At 51.0% G+C, this 22,122-nt stretch overlaps 2 protein-coding genes and 1 long non-coding RNA gene across 22 annotated transcripts in view; 1 reads left to right on the plus strand and 2 right to left on the minus strand.

Annotated features, from left to right (window-relative positions):
- LOC777017 overlaps positions 1 to 22,122 on the minus strand; it is a 515,269-nt gene that overhangs the window by 478,244 nt on the left and 14,903 nt on the right. For 13 of the 19 annotated variants that reach the window (XR_006939620.1, XR_005860689.2, XR_005860696.2 and 10 more), the window contains one exon: positions 19,901 to 21,833. The exons of the other annotated variants lie outside the window; for them this stretch is intronic. This is a non-coding gene — a long non-coding RNA (uncharacterized LOC777017). Of the gene's footprint in view, positions 1 to 19,900; positions 21,834 to 22,122 lie in introns of those variants that run through there. 19 annotated transcript variants of the gene reach the window in all.
- On the plus strand, positions 6,457 to 13,506 carry LOC121111111. Its single transcript, XM_040702602.2, has 8 exons — positions 6,457 to 6,555; positions 7,234 to 7,311; positions 7,516 to 7,575; positions 8,270 to 8,338; positions 8,641 to 8,742; positions 9,456 to 9,560; positions 10,318 to 10,465; positions 10,651 to 13,506. The coding sequence occupies exons 1-8, from the start codon at positions 6,465 to 6,467 to the stop codon at positions 10,703 to 10,705; spliced, it is 708 nt and encodes a 235-aa protein (XP_040558536.2). The 5' UTR covers positions 6,457 to 6,464; the 3' UTR covers positions 10,706 to 13,506.
- On the minus strand, positions 16,882 to 21,433 carry LOC121111114. 2 transcript variants are annotated; one of them, XR_005860683.2, is made up of 4 exons: positions 19,369 to 21,433; positions 18,962 to 19,100; positions 18,283 to 18,364; positions 16,882 to 17,547 (listed from the first exon to the last, which is right to left on the minus strand). XR_005860683.2 is itself a non-coding variant. In XM_040702597.2 (2 exons), exon 1 carries the CDS (start codon positions 19,385 to 19,387, stop codon positions 18,419 to 18,421), a length of 969 nt encoding a protein of 322 aa, XP_040558531.1. In that variant the 5' UTR covers positions 19,388 to 21,433; the 3' UTR covers positions 16,882 to 17,547; positions 18,283 to 18,418. The 2 variants fall into 2 exon arrangements, 1 of the variants encoding a protein (XP_040558531.1); XM_040702597.2 differs by having other exon boundaries at positions 18,283 to 21,433.

A 22,122-nucleotide genomic window follows, 5' to 3' on the forward strand; every position in this document is an offset into this window, starting at 1 on the left:
ACCATGCTGTCTACCAAAGAGGCAGGGTTTGTGCCCCAGGATTTCAGGAAGAAGGACTGGTATCAGCCCAGGGCAGGATCTGGGTCCCCTGGGGACAGCAGCTACAGCCCCTGTCCAATCCGCACGGTGACCCTGAGCCATCCCTAGGGTGCCCTGTGACCTCCTCCTCCTCCTCTGCACAGCCCCACAAAGCACAAGGGAAGGTCTGGGAGGTGGCAATGCCTAGATGCCCCTGGAACAGGCCAGGAATGGTGCCCTCCATCCCATCCATCCCCAGGCCCTGATGCCCAGTCCTCAGGGCTCCAGGATCTCTCAGTGTCCCTGTTCCAGGGCCTCACCACCCTTACTACAGAATCACAGAATGGTGCTTATCATAGAAAACTTCTTCCTTATGAAGAATCTAAAGAGTCCATTCCCTCCTTTGTTACAGCCCCCCTTGAGATACTGAAGGCCACTCTCAGGTCTTCCTGGAGCCTTCTCTTCTCCAGGCTGCACAGCCTCAGCTCTCAGCCGTCCTTGGAAGGTGGTATTCCATCCCTGGGACCATTTTTGTGGCCCTCTTCTGGTCACGCCCCAACAGGTCTATGTCTCTCCTGTACTGAGGACTCCACATCTGGATGCAGTGCTCACAGTGCAGAGGGGCAGATCCCCTCCCTCACCCTGCTGGCCGCGCTGCTTCGGATGCTGCCCAGGGTATGGCAGGCTTTCTGGGCTGAGGGCACTCTGCTGGCTCATGCCCAGTTGCCATCCATCAGTACCCTCAGGTCCTTTTTGGCAGGGCTGTGCTCCATCCTTACATCCCCCAGCTTGTACTGAAAGCAGGGGGCTGCCATGACCCAGGTGCAGGCCTTGCACCCGGATTCATTCAACCTCATGAGCTTCCTCTGGGCCCACTGCTCAGCATGTCTCTCTGTTCGCATCCCATCCTTTGGACGTGCGGGCTGCACCATGCAGCTTGGGGTCACCTGCAAATCTGAGGGGGCACTCAATCCCAGTGTTGATGTCATTGATGAAGATGTTAAAGAGCACTGGTTCCAGTACTGACCACCTGAGGGACACCACTGGTCTCCACCCGGACATGGAGCCCTTGACCACCACTCTGTGCATGCGATCTTGCAGCCAGTCCATCCAACAGTCTACCCATCAAATCCATATCTTCCCAATTTGGAGCTGCTCTTTTTGGTTCCGATCTGCGGGGCCTGCAAATCCACACAGTCCAATAACTGACGATCCCTTTCCTCCACCGGGCTGGAGGCAGGGCCCCTCTAGTTCTGCCTATTGTATTCATCGCTCACTTCTCATGAACGTGAACCAGTACACTTAACCCCAGAAATCAGATCCGACCATCCAGTCTGTCCGGAGAGCTGCCCATTAGAAACTGGAGCTGTCATTTTTTTTCTGGAAGAATCCCCTTTTCCTATTGTTTTCTCCTGCAACTCACCTGCCCGTGCATGTAGGACTGAGGTGGGTTTTCCATCCCACTTTCTCATATCCTCTCCACAGTCACACAGGTAAAACCACAGGATGTCATGTTGTGTGTAACTGCTATATCCTCTCTCCCAAGCAGCGAATGCTTAGTTCTAATGGATGAGACACTGGTTGTACAGACGGGAAGCAGGGCATATAGTCTTGGAATTGCTAGAACTCCTGGGGCAACTTCTCCACAGCTGAGACATAGGCCCAGAGGGATGAAGAAAGTCTATTTTCCTATTGCCAAAACAGGTTGGCTACTTCATTCACCTTTGGCCTTGGGTTCTCTTTCCAGTTCACTCCTGCCAGGGTGCTGGCATATGATGGTGATTCTGTATATACATAATATATAATAATATATACATTCTGTAAAACTCTCCACATAGATCTCATACATATGATTTCATCTGGATCTTGGGATAGTGTATTACTGTGTAATTTAATAACATACATCATCTCTAGAACAGCTAGTTCACTCACATACTGGATACCTCTCTCCATGGTGGCTCATTTGCCTGGGTTAGATACCAAGTCTCCCTTGAAAGGATCTTTCCCTCGCAGCTGACAAGGGTCCCCACCACTGGGAAAAAGACTGCGTCCCTTTCCCAGTTCCTCTGGGAATATCACTTTCCCTAGAAAGACATCTCAGCTGCTTGGCTTCACTGCCCACTAAGTCCAGGCTACTCACCTCACCACCCCAGCACGGCAACAGCCCAGTGGCAATGTGCACATTCGGCCGATGGCCATAATCCTTTTGCGTATCGTGCAGCTCAGCCAACATCAGAGCTCAGATGATTTATATCTCTCCCTCCTCCTCCCCATCTTCATCCTCTGTCTTACCAGGAGTTTCTGTCACACAGAATCACAGAACTGTTGGGGTTGGAAAGGACCTCAAGAAATCACTGAGTCGAAACCTCACGCTAAAGGAGGCACCCTACAGTAAGCCTCACAGGTAGACATCCAGATGAGTCAAGAGTATCTCCATAGAAGACTCCACAGCCTCTCCAGGCAACCTGTTCCAGACCTCTGTCACCCTCACAGTAAGGAAGTTCATCAGCATGTTTGTATGGAACACAATATGTTGGAGTTTTACAACATTGCTCTTTGTCTTAGCACTGCACAACACCAAGAAGAGCCAGGCCTCATCCATTACCTGTCACCTCCCTTCAGATATTTACAAACATCAGTCAGTTCACCCTGCCCAAAAGCCACAGCCTGGCTCGATACAGCTGCTTCAAACCAGTCTTAAACTCTCCAGGAAAGGGAAATGTCACAACCCATAAATGAAGAATTGCTAAGGGTCAGAGTCCACAAAATACCACAAAAGAGGATCTCCAAGCAGAAGACCTGCTTAAATGAGGCTTGAGAGGGGCGGAGCCATGCTACAGCAGTTTGCACATGTGAAGTGCTTCCACCTGTGCTCCCAGGGCCGCCTATGCCCCTTCACTAGGTGCTCAATCACTGGTTCAGGCTTTGACTTAACTGTTCCGGTATAGTAACCCTTAATCATTAACCCTCACCAGAATAGGTATTCCTTAACCATAACACAAATGAGTAACACTTAACAGTTTGATTGAAAGAATAACCCTTGAAAGAATAACCCTTAACACTAACACACAACATGGTAATACTTAACCTGAACACTAACCCAGAAATGGAACCCTTAACTGTAACACCAAACAGCAACTCTTAATCGTTAACCCTAACTCTAAATGGTAAACATTAACACTAACCCAAATTGCTAACCCTTAACCCAAATGTAGGCCACTCATCTCTTCTTCATAATGGTACGGGCTCTGATTGAGGTAAACATCCGTGAAATCCATCAGATGAGATTTACTTCTGCCAATGTGTTTAAGGCCGCTGGAAGCAATGGTGTAGCAGTCTCTGGCATGCGGCTCTGGGGAAGGAGGCCTGAGGAAATCCCACAGATAATTCCACACTGGCCTAAGTAGCTTTCCCACCGGATGTCTCCCTGTGGGGCTGCCAACACACTTCAGGCCTGGAGCTTAAACTGCATCAACTAGTCTTGAAACAGTGTCCTTAACGTAGCTAGGCTGTACTGGGAGAAAGAGTGTAATTTGGACTGAGCTGCATCCACACCAGGGGATGTCTTCTCAGCAAGGAATGGGAGCGGCCTACCAAAGGCAGGCAGTGCACGATGGTGGGAAGACGGTGTGTCTTCTGTCACAGCCTGTGCCTTCAGCTCTACTGGTGATGTCCCAGCAGAGCTGTTTTCCCCAGTCCGGGTGGAATGGTGGGAAGTGATGCAACAGGAGCAGCGAGGATCAAGAGCAGGCGACTGCTGCTGTGACTGCCAGGGGCTCATCTGAAGGAGCACAGTTTCAGCCCGCTAAGGCCTCAGTCACCTTCACAACACCCTTGAAAGGTGCTCGCTTACGCCGGGCTGCTGCGTATTCATGCTGCGTATGAATGCTGCATCATTCATATTTAAGGATAGCCACAGCCCTTCCTGGGTTTTAGGCTCATGCCATTTACTGGGGGCAAAAATAATCATCTTTATGCAAGTCCTTCTTACTAAAGCCCTGGCTGCCTTAGCAGTGATGCAGAATTCTTAGTCGAAAGGATGCCGAAGAGACGGAGGGGTTCCATGGGAGCAAACAAGCTGTAACACAGGTAAGAACTGCTCACAACCAACATGGGCATGGAATGGAACTTTTTGCTTAAGGCTGCTGCAGCCCACCTTTGTGCTCCCATGCAGTCATCTCCTTTGTGCCCTCCTCAGGTATGTCCTCTTACATGATAGCATAAAGCGAGATATGGGACACTGTCTGTGCAAACAGGCTGAAGTCAAGAGTCCGAGAAGTAGAGGGCTGAGCAATCACCAACTGTATGAAATACGGCAAGAGCAAGTGACTGCACCTAAGGCAGGAGAACCACGGATATATGCACAGACTGGGGGACACGTGGACGGAGAAGAGCTCTGTGGAAAGGGATCTGAGGGATCTGGTTGGTGATAAGTTGAATGTGAGTCAACAGTAAGCCCTGGTAATCAGAAAGGCCAATTGTATCCTGTTGGGCATCAGGCATAGCACTGCCTAATACGTATAAGGTCATTTGATTTGTTCAGCACAGAGCATAGGATAGATGCTATGACCACAGAGCTGATGTCATTGTGGTCTACAGCTTCCTCACAAAAGTAAACAGGGAGGAAAGCAGGGATCGCTTTCATCTAGCGACCAGCAATAGAACCTGAGGAAACTGCATAAAGCTGTGTCAGGGGGAATTCAGGTTGGATATTAGAAGAAAGTTATTCACTGAGAGGGTGCTCGCTCTTCTGGGAGTTGACGTGAGCTGGCAACTATCTCCAGGATTTTCCTTCTGCAGATGACCCATCATCAGGGCTTCCCTCAGGCTGCTGGGAACGGCACGTGCAGCAGTAATGATCACAACCTGTGAGGCTCACGCAGCCTCAAGAGTAGAGGCCTTACAGAGATATCTTGTCAAATCAGAGGGCAGTCACCAAACTTAGGAAATTTAACAAGAGCAACTGCCAGATTCTGCACCTGGGACAGAAAGAGACTTAGCTCTAGTAACTAAAGTGAATGTGACTTTAGGCTGTATAGGAATGTAGCTTTCCCCTCATTGCAAAAGCTCACTGTTAACAGTGAAGAACAGGATTCAACTGGAGAAGTCAAAAGAGACATGAAGAATGATGGGATAATGTCTGCATAGCAGCAGCTGGAGAAGCACTGCCCGTTCTGGGAAGATGCCACCCAAGAAGCACCACCTAGAACTGGATGAATGGACGAATGAAAGAGGGAGAGAAAATTAGATTGGTTAAATTAGATTGGTTACACTCAACAGCTTGAGTTGGAACTATGTAAGAATGGGGTTATGGCAACTCATACCAACTATGGAATTGAAAGTAACAAGGTTCCTCCTAGGGGACACTCACCTTGAGCTGCAAATCACAAGAACTGCAAACAAATGAGGCTGAAGGACAGTCAGACTGATGTACCAAAAGGAGAAGTCAAGGCTTGAACGGGAGAATGTTGGAGGGGGCAGCAGCATGATTCCTTCAGAGCAAGGTGGAAGGAGTGCAACTCCTGCAACAGTTTCTGGAGACCAGGGTGGAAGCCTATAGGTGATGGTCCTCTCACCACCAAGCATCCAGTTGCCAGCAGTGGGTGAGTTCACTGGGACTTTGAGCAAGTCTTCAATTTGTGTTACTAAATTCAGGCTTGGAAGCACACTACATATGGGAGAGACACTTGGTGCAGGAAAGGAGATGTCCGTAGGCAAGGTACTCGAAAACTGAATGAAAAGAGATGAAGCTGCAGATGTATCAACAAAAGTGTAAGCACATGACATTTGACTTGGCAGGTTTGTGGGAAGGTCAGCTTCCCCGTGTTTGTATTTCTCCATACTAGAGAGGTTTTATCCGCTTGGCTTGCTTAATTGCAGCACGTTTCACATGCGTGGATAACATGTGCAATAGCATCCTTGACCCAGACCCCATTTCCATATTGCATCTCTTCCTCAATGGCCTGAGGTGTTACGGATGCACGTAGATGGAAATAATTATCTCTTAGAGTTGCTGAAGCACTGTAGAAGTTTTCCAAGAGAAGCTGTGGATGCTCTGTCCCTGGAGGTCTTCAAGGCCAGGGTGGATGGGGCTCTGGGCAGTATGACCCAGTGGGTGGCATTCCTGCCCACGGTAGTGGGCTTGGGGTTATAAGTTCTTTACCGTCCCTTCCAACCCAAGCCATTCTATGATTCTGCATTTCTATGACGTAAGCACCGGCCTCACGCAGCCCTGGTGCAGTGTATCACAAGAGCTTCAGGCCGTGGGGAGCTGCCACCCAGAATCACAGAGTTGTGAGGTCACAATGCCCCATCCTATGGCTGTGCTATGCTGTGCTGTGAGCTCACAAGCTGCGACGCTGTCCTGTGCTGCAGGCTTCGCTCTGTGAAACACTCACTGTGGCTGCAGCGGTGGTGGTGGAAGCATGGTGCAAGTGTGGGGGGCCATGGCCCCTGCCCGCCTTGTCCTCTTCCTCCTACTGATGGCCATGTGTTTCCAGGAGACCTGTGCTGCTCCATGGCGAGCACCGGGAGCAGGTGGGTGGGCAGAGATGGGACCCAAACTGAGCAGCACTGAGGGCAAGAAGTCAGGCTGTGTCCCCACGGCCCTGTGCCACACTTCCCTGGGGCCTGCTTTCCATGGGGGTGGTGTTGGGCAGAGGGTGATGGGCAGCACCACAGGAGCCGGGTAAGAGCCCGTGGCAGAGCTGCTCCTCAGGGCTGGCTCCAGCCATGCCGGGCCATGGCTCTGCTGCTTGCTGGCTGGAGCACATGCTGGGAGATATCCTGGGGAGAGCTCAGAAGATGCGTGCTGGAAAAAGAGCGAGCATTTCTGCTCCAGGCTCATGGTATTCCGCATAGATGAATCCCAGTTTCCAACAGAGCCACAGCCCACAGCCCAGAGGAAGAGACAGACATGCTTTCCTCCGGTGCTTCAGTGTGACCTTCCTGTACGTCAGAGGCCTCCCAGTAAGAAAGCCCCGAGAGGCTGTATCTTCTTCCATGCGGTCTGTGAGGGATGTGGCACATGGCCTGGAGAGAGTATTGTGTACGCTGCCAGGTGCCAGCCTACAGGTCATCCTGGACACCCTGCAACTTTCAAAATCATGACCTGAGTCCTTCTCCCATCCCGTTCCACGACCCACATGCAGTTACTGAGAGAGAAAGAGATCACTCCGTGCAGTGGGAACTTCTCTCATCTGTTCTTGATTCTAGATGATGAGCTCAGAGCTCCCTTTCCAGGTGATCCTTTGGATCCGGATTCTGTGCGTGTGCCCGTGGGACAACCCAGAGGTAAGTTGTGAGTGTCTGTCTCCTTTAAGGCAGAAACGTTCATGCTCTCATAATTTACATGGGTCAAATTTTACTGAAGATCCTGTCAAGGTCTTCCTAATGTGCTTACGCCTTGAAGGGCTTGCACAGATAAGTCATAAGTATTTTGTTACACATGTAGTGGAAGCTCTCCTCACCTGTATCTGATCACGCTTGTGTCTACAGGCCCTGCTGGTGAATCAGCAGAATGGAATCCTGTCTATGAGCCTGAGGGGGATGCTGGAGGTAAGTCACCAGTCTTCCTTTGTTCATATATTTGCCTGGGATAGTTCAGCAAGGGTTCCGCTTTTCACCAGCCAGCAGGTTCTTCTCCCCGAGAAGCATGGATGGTCATTGTTTCTTGGGTGCTCCGTGCTGTCAGCGTTGCGTTGGCTTTGTCTCTGTATCTCCGAGGTCTCCCAGTAAGAAAATTTCTAGGGGCCGAGTGTTCTTCCGTGAGCTCTCTGAGAATTGTTTCCCATGGCCTGGAGAAAGTATTTGGAAAGCTGTGGAATACCAGCCAGCAGGTCACCTGGCCTCTCTGCAACTTTGGAACTTTCCCCCCCACAGCATTACCTGAGTGAGCCCCTTCCATCACCGCAGGTCACTAAGGAAGAGAGAGATGGGCACATGCAATAGGAATGTTTCTCCTCTGTCCTTGATTACAGCTGTGCCTCCAGGCAGTGGCTCACCAAAGCCTAGGTTTAATGCAGTTGAGTTTAGAGCTGGGGTGAGCTCCAGCTCTGGGCAGTTCCACACGGGGTTAGTTCTGTATGATGGTGGTGCCCCGGCAGGCACCCAGGAACTGTTTCCAAGGTGCTCCTGTGTGGAAGGGAGAGAACAGTGTCGTGAAGGAATCCCCCAGCTTAAATTGCATCTTGTGTCATTCTGACTGGAAGGATGTTTAATGGGAGTTGCTCTGTCCTGCATTTCTTTGCAGATGTGACTGGAGGAGGTGATCCAGGTTCCCCTCTAGGTTCTGGGACTGAATCTCCAGCAGATCACATGGGTATGTCATGACTTTGTAATTCCTTAGAGAGCTTTCATTGCCCATTTCAGTGCCATTTCATGGCACGATCTCCCGTATGCTCCACTATTCAGTGATGCTGTAGAGTATGACTGAAACTTTTCATGGGTCTTTGGTTGCAGAAGTGCCCCCAGGGAAGGCCTGGCCTGATCCTTGGTTTCCTCCTGCACTGGAGCCCTGCTGGAATCCCAGCAGGAGTAGTTTGTCTTTACTGACTCCACTGACTCCCCACTGGTCTTCAAAACTTCCTGCACATGATATTTAACTTCATACATTCTGTCTAGGTCCAGAAGAAGGAAAGGATGAATCCAAAAGAGTAGAATACTCCCAGGGCTCATCCCATCTCCTAAATGACCTGCTGAAGGAAATGGAGAATGCAGCGCGTGGTGAGTATACTTCAGTGTGTTCACTGAGACTTGGGAAGCTGAGGTCTGATATGCATGTGTGGATAAGCTGTAGCCTGCACAGCAGGAAGGGATCTCTCAGAGCCGTGCTGTGGTGGTGTTCCATGTAACACCTTGCAGGCACTGTCAAGCACCAGAGATGGTCTGCTGCCACTTCTGCATCCAGCCAAGACTCAGAGACAGCTGCTCCCCCAGCATGACCATAACTTGTCAGAGCTGCTTTGTGCAGACATTGGCAGCCCGGTGGCAGCAAGTGGCGAGTGCTGTGCTTCTGTTCATACAAAGCCCTCTCTGCTGCTGAGCAAGTTCAAGGCAGGAGGAGCATCCCGAGCAGGGCTGGCTGTCTTTGCTAATCCTGGAAACGAGGTAGAGATGCTGATTCTGGAGATGTTTCTGCTTGAGCTTGAATTTCAGCCTGCAGATGCCTGGCTGTGATGGGTGGAACATGATGGTTGGTGATGCTCACAGCACAGTGCGTGAGGGCCCTGCATAGGAGCTGATTCCTCGGGAGGCGTGAGAGGTTTCGGCACCCTCCAATTCCTGGGAGGGCCCAAATGCCCTTGGGCAGCGGAGGGGGTCGCAGTGGCTTTGGGGGACTGGGACCAGCAGACTTTGCCTGAGCTCAGGATAGGAGTAGCTCAGTTCCTGATGAGAACACATCACATCCAATCCTACTGTCCTCTTTCTTTCTAAAGGGACTGACCAACAAACTGCACAGGACGCACTGCAGGAAGGCAGCCATCCCACGCTGCCAGTCTGGGACAGAGGAACGCAGATAGCGCCAACGACTGGCATGCCAGGTAATTTCTGTCCTGTGGTCATCCAGAGTCACTAACCAGAGTCAGTGTGTGCCTGCAGGCTCTTCCTGCCTGCTCTTGCACCCCAGCTCAGCAGCCAAACCTGAGCGTATGAGCACAGAGCACATGTAAAAGAAACCAGGGGTGGCTCTCTGAAAATGGCTGACCTCAGTGGGGTTTGCTGAGTTGTTCCAGCAGCGTGCCGGAGAAGATGCATGCAGACCTCTGTGACGCTGCTCACCTCCCACTGCTCCCAGTTCCCAGAGAGTTGTGAGCTTTGCCCTTTTGGATGAGCGGGGTCCTGTGTGGTAGGAGCCTGCAGGAGTATTTTTCCCCTGGGCTGGCTCCGGCTGTGCCCTGTGCTGGCTCGAGGCTGACCTTCAGCCTGAGGGGTGTCCTGTGGGAGAGCTCAGGACGCGTGCGCTGGGGGAAAGTGTGAGGGCTTCTGCTCTGCAGTGCTCCCCGCAGACAAAGCCCAGACCCCAGGGCAGAGCCCCAGCCCTCAGCCCAGAGGAATACGTGGGCAGTGCTGGTGCAGCCTCACCCTACCCAACGAGAAGTGGAAGCAATCCTTTTTGTCGTCTGGTGCAGCCTCACCCTACCCAACGAGAAGTGGAAGCAATCCTTTTTGTCGTCTGGTGCTTAGACACCAGAGACAGAGGTACCCACTGATGAAAATCTCCTGGGTCCATAAAGCACACCGAGAGATTGTCTGTAGTGCAGGTGAAGGTAACGTGGGACACTGTCTCATTTCTTCCAGGGATGAATGCTGGGAAAAGCACAAAGGCTGCTGTTCACAAATCTGTGCGAAAGCGCCGCATCGCAGCGATGGTACTGTTCTCAGCTGTGCTGCTGTCTGCACTGTTGTTGGCCTGTGGTGCTGCGTTATGGATGTGCAAAAAATACCTGTGAGTTGGCTTTTCCCCAAAACACTTTATTGCTGCATTTGGCAAGGAGGCATTTGTGGTGCCAGGATCCTGGACGGCCAAATCAGTTGCTGGCAGTACACTGCCAGGACTTACGTTGCAAAGTCTTTCAAGTTTCCCCTTATTTCCTGTCAGTGAGTAGTGCTTTCTGAAACTCATTCTCACAGAGTGTGCAAGAGAGAAGAAAGAGCAGCAGAACGAGCTCTTCCTGATACCAACTGAGAGAGTGTTCCAGCTGGAGATGAGGGCAGAACGGAGCTGGGAGAGGCAACAAGAGAGACTCCTGCCCAACCAAACCAGAATCTCAACAATAGTTCCAGTCCATTCCATTCTACCATCCAAGATACCAGAGGTCTTCAAAGTCATCTGGAAGACCTGGAGCGTGAACTCAAAGCCAAAAAAGAAGTCCACGGGAACAGTCCTGAGTGCTGCTTTCTGTCAGAGGACAGCCCTGAAGCTGAGAGCGGAGAATCAGCAGCAGAGCCTTTGTCCTTCACCCTGCATTCTCCAGGACAAGTATCAGCAATAATTCCAAGATTCTTAGCTCACCATAGCTACAGTCCTTTTGAGGGTCGTAGTGAGAACCCAGAAAGTGAGCTTCCTCTGACTGCTGGACAGTATTGTTTATTGTCTTTGGAGATGTGGATGAGGATGGCTGGTTTCTGGGAGAGCTGACAGATGGCACAAGAGGACTGGTCCCTTCCAATGTGGTTGTGGAAGTTTCCGATGATGAACTGGATACAACGATGCCTCTAGAGCTTTGTGATCTCCTGCTGGACACTGATGATTAAGTGGATGCAGAGATTCCATAACGCAGCAACATCCTGTAAAAATTCCTGCACTGATTCGTCTGCAAGACTACCCCCTGCTCCACTAGATGTTCAAGTGGAGTGTGAGCAGGATGTGGATGAGCTCCTTCAGGAGCTCTGTGGTGACTGACAGTGTAACTGCATAGTCTTATTATATATTAAAAACAAAAAAAAAAAAGAACAAAAAAAACCCAATAAAACAAACAAACAAAAAACCCAACACTGTTCTTTTTCTTGGATACATTGATGATACTTTTTCCAGCTGAGACTTTGCAGTGAGTCTTGAAGCAGATTTGAACTGGTAGAAGTTGGCAGTGTCTGCATTCCGTTCTCCTAATTTCCTTGCTGGTCGGAGTTAACGTGCCCTGCATCCGTTCCCCAGCTCCAGCTGTCTCCTGAATCATGAGAGCAGCCTTTCCATATTGTGAAAACAGCCTTTTCACATAGTTGGAGTGGATTCATGCTGAAGGACAAGATGCTTGTGGACATGTAAGCTCAGGAAAAGAATGTAGAGTCCATGGAAACTTGCTGCCAAACAACACTAAGAAAGAAGAATAGACTCCTGTTGTTGAAGATGGAACAGTAAAACAGATGCCCCAGCAAAACACAATGCCAGTACAAGCTGGTTGGGGCTACTCCCCCTGAAAAGGCTGGAAGTTCACAGCGAGGTAGACTACTAGCCCTCATTCAATGACTACCAGAGACCCCCACCATGTTTTTAGGACACGTGCTCAAGAGGGTGGGACAATATGTTAATAATTTCTCAGAATTCCAGCCCATCTTCATGGAATGTAATGAATATATGTATGCAATGTCTTTAAATACGTAACCATTGCTTTTCTCGGTGTGAGAGGTAGGAGGAGATATCCCCCTTGCATCTGGTGCCATAATGAGCATACCTGGTTTATGACCTTACGTGAGTTATGAGTTTGATTCCACACATCACTCCCTTCACTATTAAGAGGACAAAGAACTTCTGTCACAGAAGGATGCCCATCTGCAAGGCTTACGTTTCATGCTTCTTCCTTCCTCTCTGCTTGGTAAAACTCCATGCTGGGCTCATTTGGAAGGAAGGCTTGGTGTTCTGATTTCTTGGACAGTCGTTACCTAAAGCCTGGAGTGCCTCTGTCAAGTGTGGCGGTGCAACTCCCGCTCCCCACACTCTCCCCCTTCTCTCAGGCCTCTCAGTGCACTTCTTCTCCTCAGACAAAAGGCGGAGAACCAGTACATGGAGGTACTCCTCCTCTTCCCTTGCCCCTGCTTGCCTCTGGGTAGCAAGGAGCAATGAATTGGAACATTAGGGGATGCCCTTGTTGTATCTGACTCCTGCTTTGTGCCCCATAGCCCAGGAACAAACCTGGAGACAATGATCTCCTGGCAGCCTGGGACATGTGTACACGAATCACGGCCCAAGTGGGGTAGCTTGGAATTTGTGAGTCCAGCAAGTTCTGGGCTTTGCACAACTGGTGGAAAGAACCAGAAGATTTTGCCATCCAAGGGGGCTGGTATGGAATAGGACCCATCAGATCTCAATCGTCTCAGACCCTATAACTGAGATTCTAAGCAAGTGTTAATATTTATAAATATCTGAAGGGAAGTGGGAGGAAAATGGATGAGGCGCACATCTTGGTGATGTGCAGTGGTAGGACAATGAGCAATGGCCCAGAACTTGAACACAGGAAGTTCCACGCAAACATGTGAAAGCCCTTCTTTATGGTCATGGTGGGGGAACACCGGGACAGGTTGCCCAGAGAGGTGGTGGAGGTTATGACCAGCATCTCCTCTGGGTTGGGATGCCTCTTAGGTACTGCCAAATCCTCGAGGCCATCTACCAGTGGAGGCCAGGGCAAAGGCGCCCCCCTGGAGTCAGACTTGATTATGATCTGATGAGGAATGGTGGTGGCCTGTTGTATTTGCTCCACACTCAGGTAGACGCAAATTGTAAGCAGAAGTCAACTTGCATTTCTTCCATCCACCTCCCTACTTATTTATCTGTTTTAATGATACACATTTGTTTCACAACTGTGGATGCTGAGATATTTTACTTTTCCACACTTCTTTTGTGTTTGAGTGTATGTTTGTGTATGAGTATCTGTACACTGATTTGGGATGTCCTGTTATTACGATAGCACGAATCTTGTCATCTGCAAATCCGTAATCAGGTCCCTGCTTAATTGTCACACATTTCATTAAATCACGTTATTAACCTCCAAACTGGTCCTCTGACCTGTCTTGTGTTATTAAGAGCTCTTAATCTGCTGTTAAACAGAACCGAGTGAAATACATTTGCCATTTCCTGCAATGCCAAACTGATGAGCAAAGTCACCAAATAGTTACAAAAACAAGATGTCCAAACAAAGCCTGTATTCCCTGAGGTTTTGGCTTATGATTACTGGCATAAGCGGGAAGAGGTAGAAAAGCAGTTAGCTGATGCTGGAGGCACAACTGGATGGGAAAGGTAGATATAATCTACCAAACGTTGGAAGTGTGTCTGAAACCTGCCTGCCAGGGGAGGGGGAAACTGAACCACAAAGTACAGGAGCTGTTATTGTCATTAAAAATGCTTTACTCCTGCTCCTTCTTATTAGGGCACCTTTGGCTGTGAGAGAATGAGACTCTGCAAGTAGGGTGTAGAATAAATGCAGTGCAGTTACTTACTGACCAGTGCAACAGCAACAACAAAAGAAACACAGAGAAGCGTGAGTTTCAGAAAGGATTAGTGTGCTCAGCACTCAGCAAAAAGCCCCCGAGTCACTGCTGGCACACAGGCGTCAGCCTGGAGGGGTTGGATCAGCTCCCTGCAAACAGCCCTTGTGCTGCTGCACTGCATGGTGCCACCAGCTCCAGCACCCAGACATCACACAGGTTACTCCTTCAGCGTTTTTTGCCTTTCTCTTCAATTCCCATGAAACTTTTTGAAGCCTTGGGCACTGAGCAACTTGGAAAAGATTAAACAAAATATCCTAAAGGGAATCTCCCTCCCTATTTTTTAGAGATGTAGAGGGGCATTCTGGGCTCCAAAGGAAGACACTATGTGTTGGGCCAGTGTCCTAACTGACCCTAACTGTGGTTTCACAATGGGGAGGGCCACACAGTAGGGCTGTTGGACAAGCAGCTCTTCCAGAATCGTGGAATTGCTCTCATCTCCATTGTTTCTGTCATTTGACTGTTCCAGCCCCTAAACCAATAGCGATCTCCCTGCTTGAAAGAGGGGAAGACCCGTGGATCCCAGACATGCAGAGCCCAGAGGCTGTGACAGGAGACCTCCGCCCAGGTGAGGCAGTGGAGGGAAGGAGGAGGCTAGGGTCTGCAAAAGCCATCTCTGTGCAATATTTTGAGCACTCTATGCTATTTCTAGATTTCCTCCGTCGTCCAGCAGGAGATGGGACCACAGCTATAAAGGAAAATCTGCAGAAAAGTGGTGTGGCCCAAAGGCAATGGGGTAGAGTCTCTGTGGGAACAACCAGAAGAGATGTGCAAGGGGGCCTGGTGCAAGGAGAGCACTTCAAGAAGCCACTGGGTAACCATCCGGGAGAGAGGGCGAGGGGCCCCCTGGATTGCAGTACAGGTCAAAAGCAGCACGAAGACCCAAGGAGCAAGGAAGCATGCCAGAAGAAAAGTCAGAATTCATGTGATGAGTGCGGGGAAAATTCCAACCTCGTTAACCACCTCCGCATCCACACAGGAGAGAGACCCTACAAGTGCTCCGAGTGTGGGAAGGGCTTTATAAACAGTTCTAAACTCAGCTTCCACAAGCACATCCACAGAGGAGACAGACCATCACAGTGCCCCAGGTTTGTGAGAACCTTCACAAGCAGTTCCTGCCTGATGACCTACCCGCACGTCCACCCAGGCAACAGAGGCTGCAGTGCTCCAAGGGTGGGAAGACCTTCAGCCAGAGCCCCAGCCTGGTCAAAGCCTGTGACTTTGCACAGTGATGAACCCTACAAATCCCTTAGGCAGAGGAAGAGCTCGGGGGCCAAAGTAAATCAGGGTCCCCCTTCCTTGCATGGGAATAACCCACACTGCTTTCTGGAGACACTGGAGACACGGTGTTGAGTGCGCATGCAAAGGAGGGTCCAGAGTAGGTTATGGCAAAGATACTGGAGACCCATGGGATGTCAGCAAGTGGGTCATTCTGCCGGGTGGCACAATTCGGCCACGCCTGCGTGCAGGGAGATGCCCGGGGAAGTCACCTCTTCTCACCCTCAGAGAAACCCATATGCCGTGGGGCAGCAGGTGAGGACCCAAAGGAAGCCTCAGCTGTATTGAGAAGTCACCAGGGAGGAAGAAAGTCTGTCTACAAGGAGTGTGGGAAGAGCTTCAGCTGCAGCTCCACCCTCGGCAGACCCCAGTGAAGCAACACAGGGTAGAGCCTCTTTGAGTGCCTTGACTGCAGGAAGAGGGATGTCCAGAACTGGGAGCTCACTGCACACCAGTGGATCCACGTTCAAAATGCTGTGAATGTGCAGCCTGTAGGAAGAGCTTCAGGAACTGCTTGACCTTCGTGAGGTGCCAGAACGTCTGCACTGGGGAGAAGCCGTGCACATGTGTGTGCTAACGAGTCCACGTGGCAAGAAGCCTTACAAATGCCTTGAGTGTGAGAAGGGCTTTATGCAGAGTGCAGAGCTCCTCACTTGCAGGAGACGGCACTCGTGGAAGAAGTGCTGAAAATGTCCCGAGTGTGGGAAGAGCTTCAAGCACATCTCCAACCTGGTCAAGTACCAGAGGTACTCAAGGTAGAGACCTTAGAAATGCCTGCAGTGCAGGAAGAGCTTCATCCCGAGCTTGAACCGCATTACACATTGCCTAATCCACAAGAAAGGAAGGCCCTACGTGTTTCTTGCCTGCAGGAAGTTTCTTTCAGGCCTCGTTTCTCATGGGAAAACACCCACTGGAGAGACCTTGAGGATGCTGGAGACCCCACAGATGAGGGAGACCCAGATGCTTCTCACCACACATGAAGAGGTTGCAAAGGAGATGGCATCGCTGACGCTCTCTGGATAAGGGACTTAACATCCCCTTTTCTCTGTGAGGTCTCCTTCACACCATGGAGTGCAGTCTCAGCACCCACTTTGTCACAGACTTCAAGCACAAACACCGTAAGCTCCAAATGTAACACATTCTACAAGGAAGGGGAGAGGCTTAAGAGATTAAAGGGATTTATTTCAGTGTAGAATGTGTGGTCCCGAGGGACAAGGAGCCAAAGGAGAAGATAAGGAGAAGCAGGAAAGGCAACAGAAATTGTGGTGCTGATAGTGGGGACTCTCCTGTCACAGAAGCCTGACTGGCCGGCAGCTGGAGGAGGCTGTCTGGGACAGGAAGCGCATCCCCAGACTGCTCATCCCAGCAGGAACTGGACAGGGCAGGGGGGCAGGGGAAGGGGGGGGCGAGGGAAGGTAGCTGGAGTGGTGGTGCGGGGTCACTGCCTCTGCAGCGCCCGGCTGGCCTTCAGGAGACGTGCTGGCCAGCAGCACCATGAGGTCACCAAGTGCATCAGCGGTGACATCACAGGAGGGGGCAGGCGAGGAGGGAGGCAGAGCCCCACCTGGGTGCTGGCTGCAGGTCCTGAGCATGGCAGTCGGAGGGCAAGGCTTGTTCCTTCTCATCTGTCCCTCCCTGAGCACACAGAAATGCTCCCTTGCCCTTCTCAGGGAACCTGAGAGGCTTGTCCAGGGCAGCTGGACACAAGAGGACATTGTAGAACTCTAAGGAGAGCAGCACTCTCCAAAGCGGGCCGCTGCTGCCCACGGCTGTAGCTCCAGGGAAGCAGCAGCCACGACTCAAAGGCAGCAGAGAGGGAGCACTCACTGGGCAGTGAGAGGCAGCTCTGATGGACACCAGGGCTGCTGCTCCGTGTGGCATTTGGCTCTTAGTTCCTGACACCCTGAGCATGCTGGGTGAGCATGCTGAGGCTCCTGTCCACGATCCAGAAGAAACGCAAGGTGTAACCACCCCGAGCATCTCCATGCCCTTTGGCAGGATGCAGTGCTCTGCAGCAGCCCACCACAGGTCTCTGGGAGATCTCACCACCAGAAGGACATCTCTGGCAAAGCTCTTCCTCGGGCCCGGGGTCCCTCCAGAAGAAGAAGCAGGCAGAGACTTACTGAGACAGCAAACTCTTCGGGGGCGCTGCTGACTTCCCCACACGGAGAGACTGCCCTGGAGATGTGCCAGATGGTGAAAGCTCTGGGCTGGATTTTCTCTGGCAGCCGGATGACCACATGGCCCTGAGATCCTTGGAAAGCCCAGCAGCTGCCAGGAGAAATGTCAGGCAGCAATGAGAAAGACACGTCCATCAGCAGCGAGGCAAAGAGCCAACAGAGCTGGCTGTTCCTGTGGCAAGGAGCACAGAGTTTGCTTTCTCTATGGGCTGCCATTCTCCTCGTAAATGAACACTAGTCAAGGGACAGGAGGGGAATATCAAACGGTTTTGACAAAACATTTGGAGTCAAGCACCTTTCTCTGCTTGCCCAGAGCCAGCAGGGCAGCCCTCCCCAGCATCTGTCAGCTCATCACCCTCCCAACACTGTGCTGGAGCTGCAAAGACCAGTTCAGCCCTGGCCCTTCTTCAGGCTGCTCTGGCTAAGCAGGCCAGGGCTGGGGCTGGGAAATGTCTCCCACAGCTTCTGCAGACCGGCAGACCCACACAGCTCCCACTACCCTGCCACTCTGGAATGAGTCCCTCAGAAATGAGGGCTGCCAGCAGGGCTGCCAAGGACCAAGTTCCTCAGCAAACTGCCACCAAGAGATGCGGGCAGGTGGCAGCAGCTGGGCCCAGCTCAGTCCCCTCCTGATGGGAGGGTACAGCTCCCAGTAATGGCAGGTGGCAATAATGTGGGGAAGAGTGTGGGCTGAGCAATGCAGCTGGGCCAAAGGACTTAAGCCATTCTAAAACTCCTTCAGATATTTCTCCGACAGAAAGCAGAGCTTGGCAGGCTCTGGGGAGTACCAGACACAAAGCTGAGGGTAGTGAAGCTGTCCGTCTACCTGTGGTTTTCAGAGCCCAATCGAGCATCCAGATGTAGTTTTCAATCACCTTGATTGCATCTCTTGTCAGCTGCAGAATTTCCTAGCAACAAATTGGGAATGGAGAGAGAGCAGTGAGCACAAACACAAGAGGAGATCAGTGTGACCAGGGAGTCCTAGCAGAGAGCGAAGGAAAGACTCCATGTCCGTCCAGAAATCTGGCAAGATCTTCCCGAAAATATGCCCTGATGAGCCACTGGACTCCAGAGACACAGCAAAGGCCGTCTTTGGGTCCTGCCTGTTCCCCTTGTTGCCATCCTTCTGCCCACTCCAGAACAGCCTGGACAGGCAGTAGGATCATGCCAGGCCCTCTAGTGGTCCAGCTGCAGCAGGCCTGGAGAATGGCCCTTCCAGCTAAGCCTGACCTGCAAGTCTCTTGGAAGGGACAACGTCCAAGCCAAACCCAGCAGGTGCCTGGCTGGGGCCCAGCCCAGGGGGAATTCACAGCGCTGTACAGAGCACCCTGATCCCAGCTGTACCATGCAGCTAGCACCGGCTGCAGCTCACAGTGAGGGGAGCAGAGCAGCTCCAAGACACAAGAGAGGTTGAGCCCTGAGAGCCAGGTGTGGGGCGGGTAGCCAGAGCACAGAGCTGTCTCTGGAAGGAGCCAAGAGGAAGCAGGAGGGAGCAGCACCATTACCCCTCTCTTCTCCTCCTGGATCCCGTTGTTGCTGAGGACATCACCCACTGCTTGTAGAATGCTCTCCTTCCCGGCAGACATCTGAGTAATAGTCACGTTCAGCTCCTGCCTTTTCTGCTTGAGCAAAACCAGTGAGATCCTGAAGGCAAAGGGAAAGCAGGTCTCGTTCAGCGTCCACCCTGCAGGTCGGAGCTCAAATGCCGTGAGGTGAAGGGTTATGGGGCTTGTACCCTTCCTTATCCCCCAGCCCCTTTTGTTCCTTCGGTTTGCCAAGGACTCCCTTCCACCATCATGGGTACAGATGGGAAAGGTTGGAGCCCTAGGCACGAGGCAAAGGAATGCAAAGAGCACACAGCCAGCTGAGGCCATGCTACAGAGCCAGGTGCATGGCAAGAAAGTGTTCTTACCCCAGAGACAGGAGCTCATCCACAGGTCCTGCTAACACTGCCTGGAAGAGAAGGGTATTCGATGGGAGAAAGCACAAGGAGCACGGCCAGGGCTTCCAAAGGAGCTTCCCGAGGAACCGCTGGCAGAATTTCCTGCTGCTTCCCAGCAGTTTGCAGAGGCTCCCTGCCCAAAGTTGGGCTCTTTAGCCAAGGGCAAACAGCAACCATCAGTACACTGGGAGGCTGAAAAGCCATCAGGGAAGACAGACAAGATCAAGGGGCTGAGTGCAGGGACACCTTTCTTCCTCCCGCTCTGCTTCCTCTCCTTTTTTTTTTTTTCCTATCAGTCCTTGTAGAGCAAGGGGATGATCACAGCCTGTCACTAGCAGTTACAGTCTGGCTGAAAGGCCACGAGTTGGGAAGACCAACAGGGAAACGTGCGAAAAGCAGCTGAATTTCAAGGGAGAGACATGAAGCCGACGAGTTCATCACCCTGCAATTACCAGCCGAAAGCTAGGGACGTTTTCACTACCTATTGAAAGAGGCAGCACCATTTTTAAAAAGTTATTCTTGTTTTTATTTTAAACAAAAATATTTTGGTTGTATTTAGTATATATTTCAACAGAAAATAAAATGTGGAATACGGTAATTACTAAAGGCATACCGTAAGTTCAGCTAATCAACATTCCAAAACAGGTATCGAGCCGTTCGGAACCAACTGCAAATACAGCACAATCCCACCTCTGAGTAGTTATAAAGCAGGTATGTCTAATCAGCGCTGCGCACACGCCAGATGCAGGGGGGGATATGCCCACCTAGCCTGCATGCCGGAGGGCAAGAAAGGCACATACTTAAAGACCAAGCTGCTTACATGTGCATTAGATGTCCAAGAAAAGTTTGGGTTATTACAATGAGTCCCCAGAAGGACTGACAACCCCCCCCCCCCCCCCCCCCCCCCCGCCCCAAGTCTCAGCTCTTTTACACACGCGTGTCTCTCGGTGGTCTTTCTGATGAAGGTCATGGTGCTATTTTCTTGGGCTTGGGTTACGATGGGTGGCTCTGATTGGTCGTCTCATCAGCCACAACTCTGTTCACCAATCCGCCGCTTCTTTGCTAATTTGTGGTTTTACTGTTTGAGCCTGCTACCTTGCATTCCAGAGATAGGGGAGCTAACGATGTTACGAGCAAAGACAGGACACCCGCTGTCTGCACTAACTGCCCAAGTCCGTAGAAAAGCATCTGTTATCAGCAGTGAGAACCTGGCTTAGCAAGGTCAGATCTGCAGCTGCCGATTCAACACCTCATGAAGGCACATAACTTTTAGCCTAATCTGCTTTCCTCAATTCACAACCCCCAAAATGAAACCCCAGCATCCAGGATTTCCAGTTAGCAATGACTCATTCAGTCTCGTTCAGTCAGAGAAAGAAGCAGCCTGCTGCTCCGAGGTAACAACCACACAGGGCTCATGGCAACCAGTTTTTGGCTGTGGAAGCACTCCTGTATTTTGGGTAATGCGTGCATTACTCTTTCAGTAGTTGTGCCTCTGTTAGAAGAATGCAACAGAGCCCACCTTTAGGGAACCTGCAGAAGGACAGAGTTAGATAAAACAACTACCATCCTCACCCATGGAAACTCAACAACGATACCAGTTTGTGTTGTTTGCATGGGAAATTTTTGTCATGTTTCTTTGTCCTGAGATGTCCAAGCAACTTCAGAGTGCTTTTGTCTCACATGCTTTGTTCTGCTTTCCTTGTGCTGTCCACTCGTCATTTCCACCAACAGCAAGGGAGAGCAGCAAACTGATGGTTTCAGCAAATGTGCTGTTCTGCGTCTGTTCTCTACCAGAAACCTAACAGCACTACTGCCATACCTGGGCTCACAATGCCTTTGTCAATGGAGGATGGCAGTCTACGTGTGCAAAAAGATGGCAGACTTGCAGCCCTGCCACAGAAGCCTTTCCTTCAAAGCCGCTCTGAGCCCTGAGGCACCTCACACAGCAGGTTCTCCTCCCACTGACTCATTTGTGGTCTAAAAAACCAAGATGTGAGCTGGCATCAAGAAGCTTAAGATGCCTTACTCTGTGGCTACGTCACCACCTCCCACTCTCCAGTCCCGTCTAGCCTTATTTCAGTCTCATACTACACTGGATGGGGACTGACCCATGAATCACATCACATAAAGTCCTGCTTATGACTCTTTGCTTGTAACACATCAGAAGCCCTTCCCTTCCAGTTTCCTCAGTTCCTCTCCATTGTCTGCGAAAGGTAAAGCATGGCAATGCCAGAAAACCAGACGACATACTCGGATGCCTTTGGTACAATCTCTGAGGAAGCATTACAGGTGATTCTTCTGTCTTTTGAGGCTTGTCGGTCAAGCCCTTATCGTTTCTTTTTGCTTTCCTTCTTGGGTTTCTTACTTAGCTGCGCAGCACTTGCCTTTGGTTTCTTCACCGCCTCCCAGGTCTTAGTCCCAGAACCATCCGAGTCCTACAGGAATCAATTCAGAAATAGTCAGGAAACTTTTTCAGGTAACAACTGGTTGACAGCTCGTTTAGGGAGCGCAGGTTTGGCTGCCAGAACTGGAAACCTCCTTCCTGACATTAAGGCAAACTAGAAACTCCATCTCTATCTCGTTCCCAGAAATCTAAAGTCGTTTCCTGCAAGGCAGTCCCAGCAGAGGGACACACTCTGCCTGGCGGTTAATAGGGCACATCAGCAGCAGGATGACAAGGTGAGCTTGGACCTAAAGGCTTCTTGCGTGCCATCGGGAACAGCA

The sequence above is a fragment of the Gallus gallus genome, chromosome 6 (assembly GCF_016699485.2).
Source record: "Gallus gallus isolate bGalGal1 chromosome 6, bGalGal1.mat.broiler.GRCg7b, whole genome shotgun sequence".
Taxonomy (NCBI): Eukaryota; Metazoa; Chordata; class Aves; order Galliformes; family Phasianidae; genus Gallus; species Gallus gallus.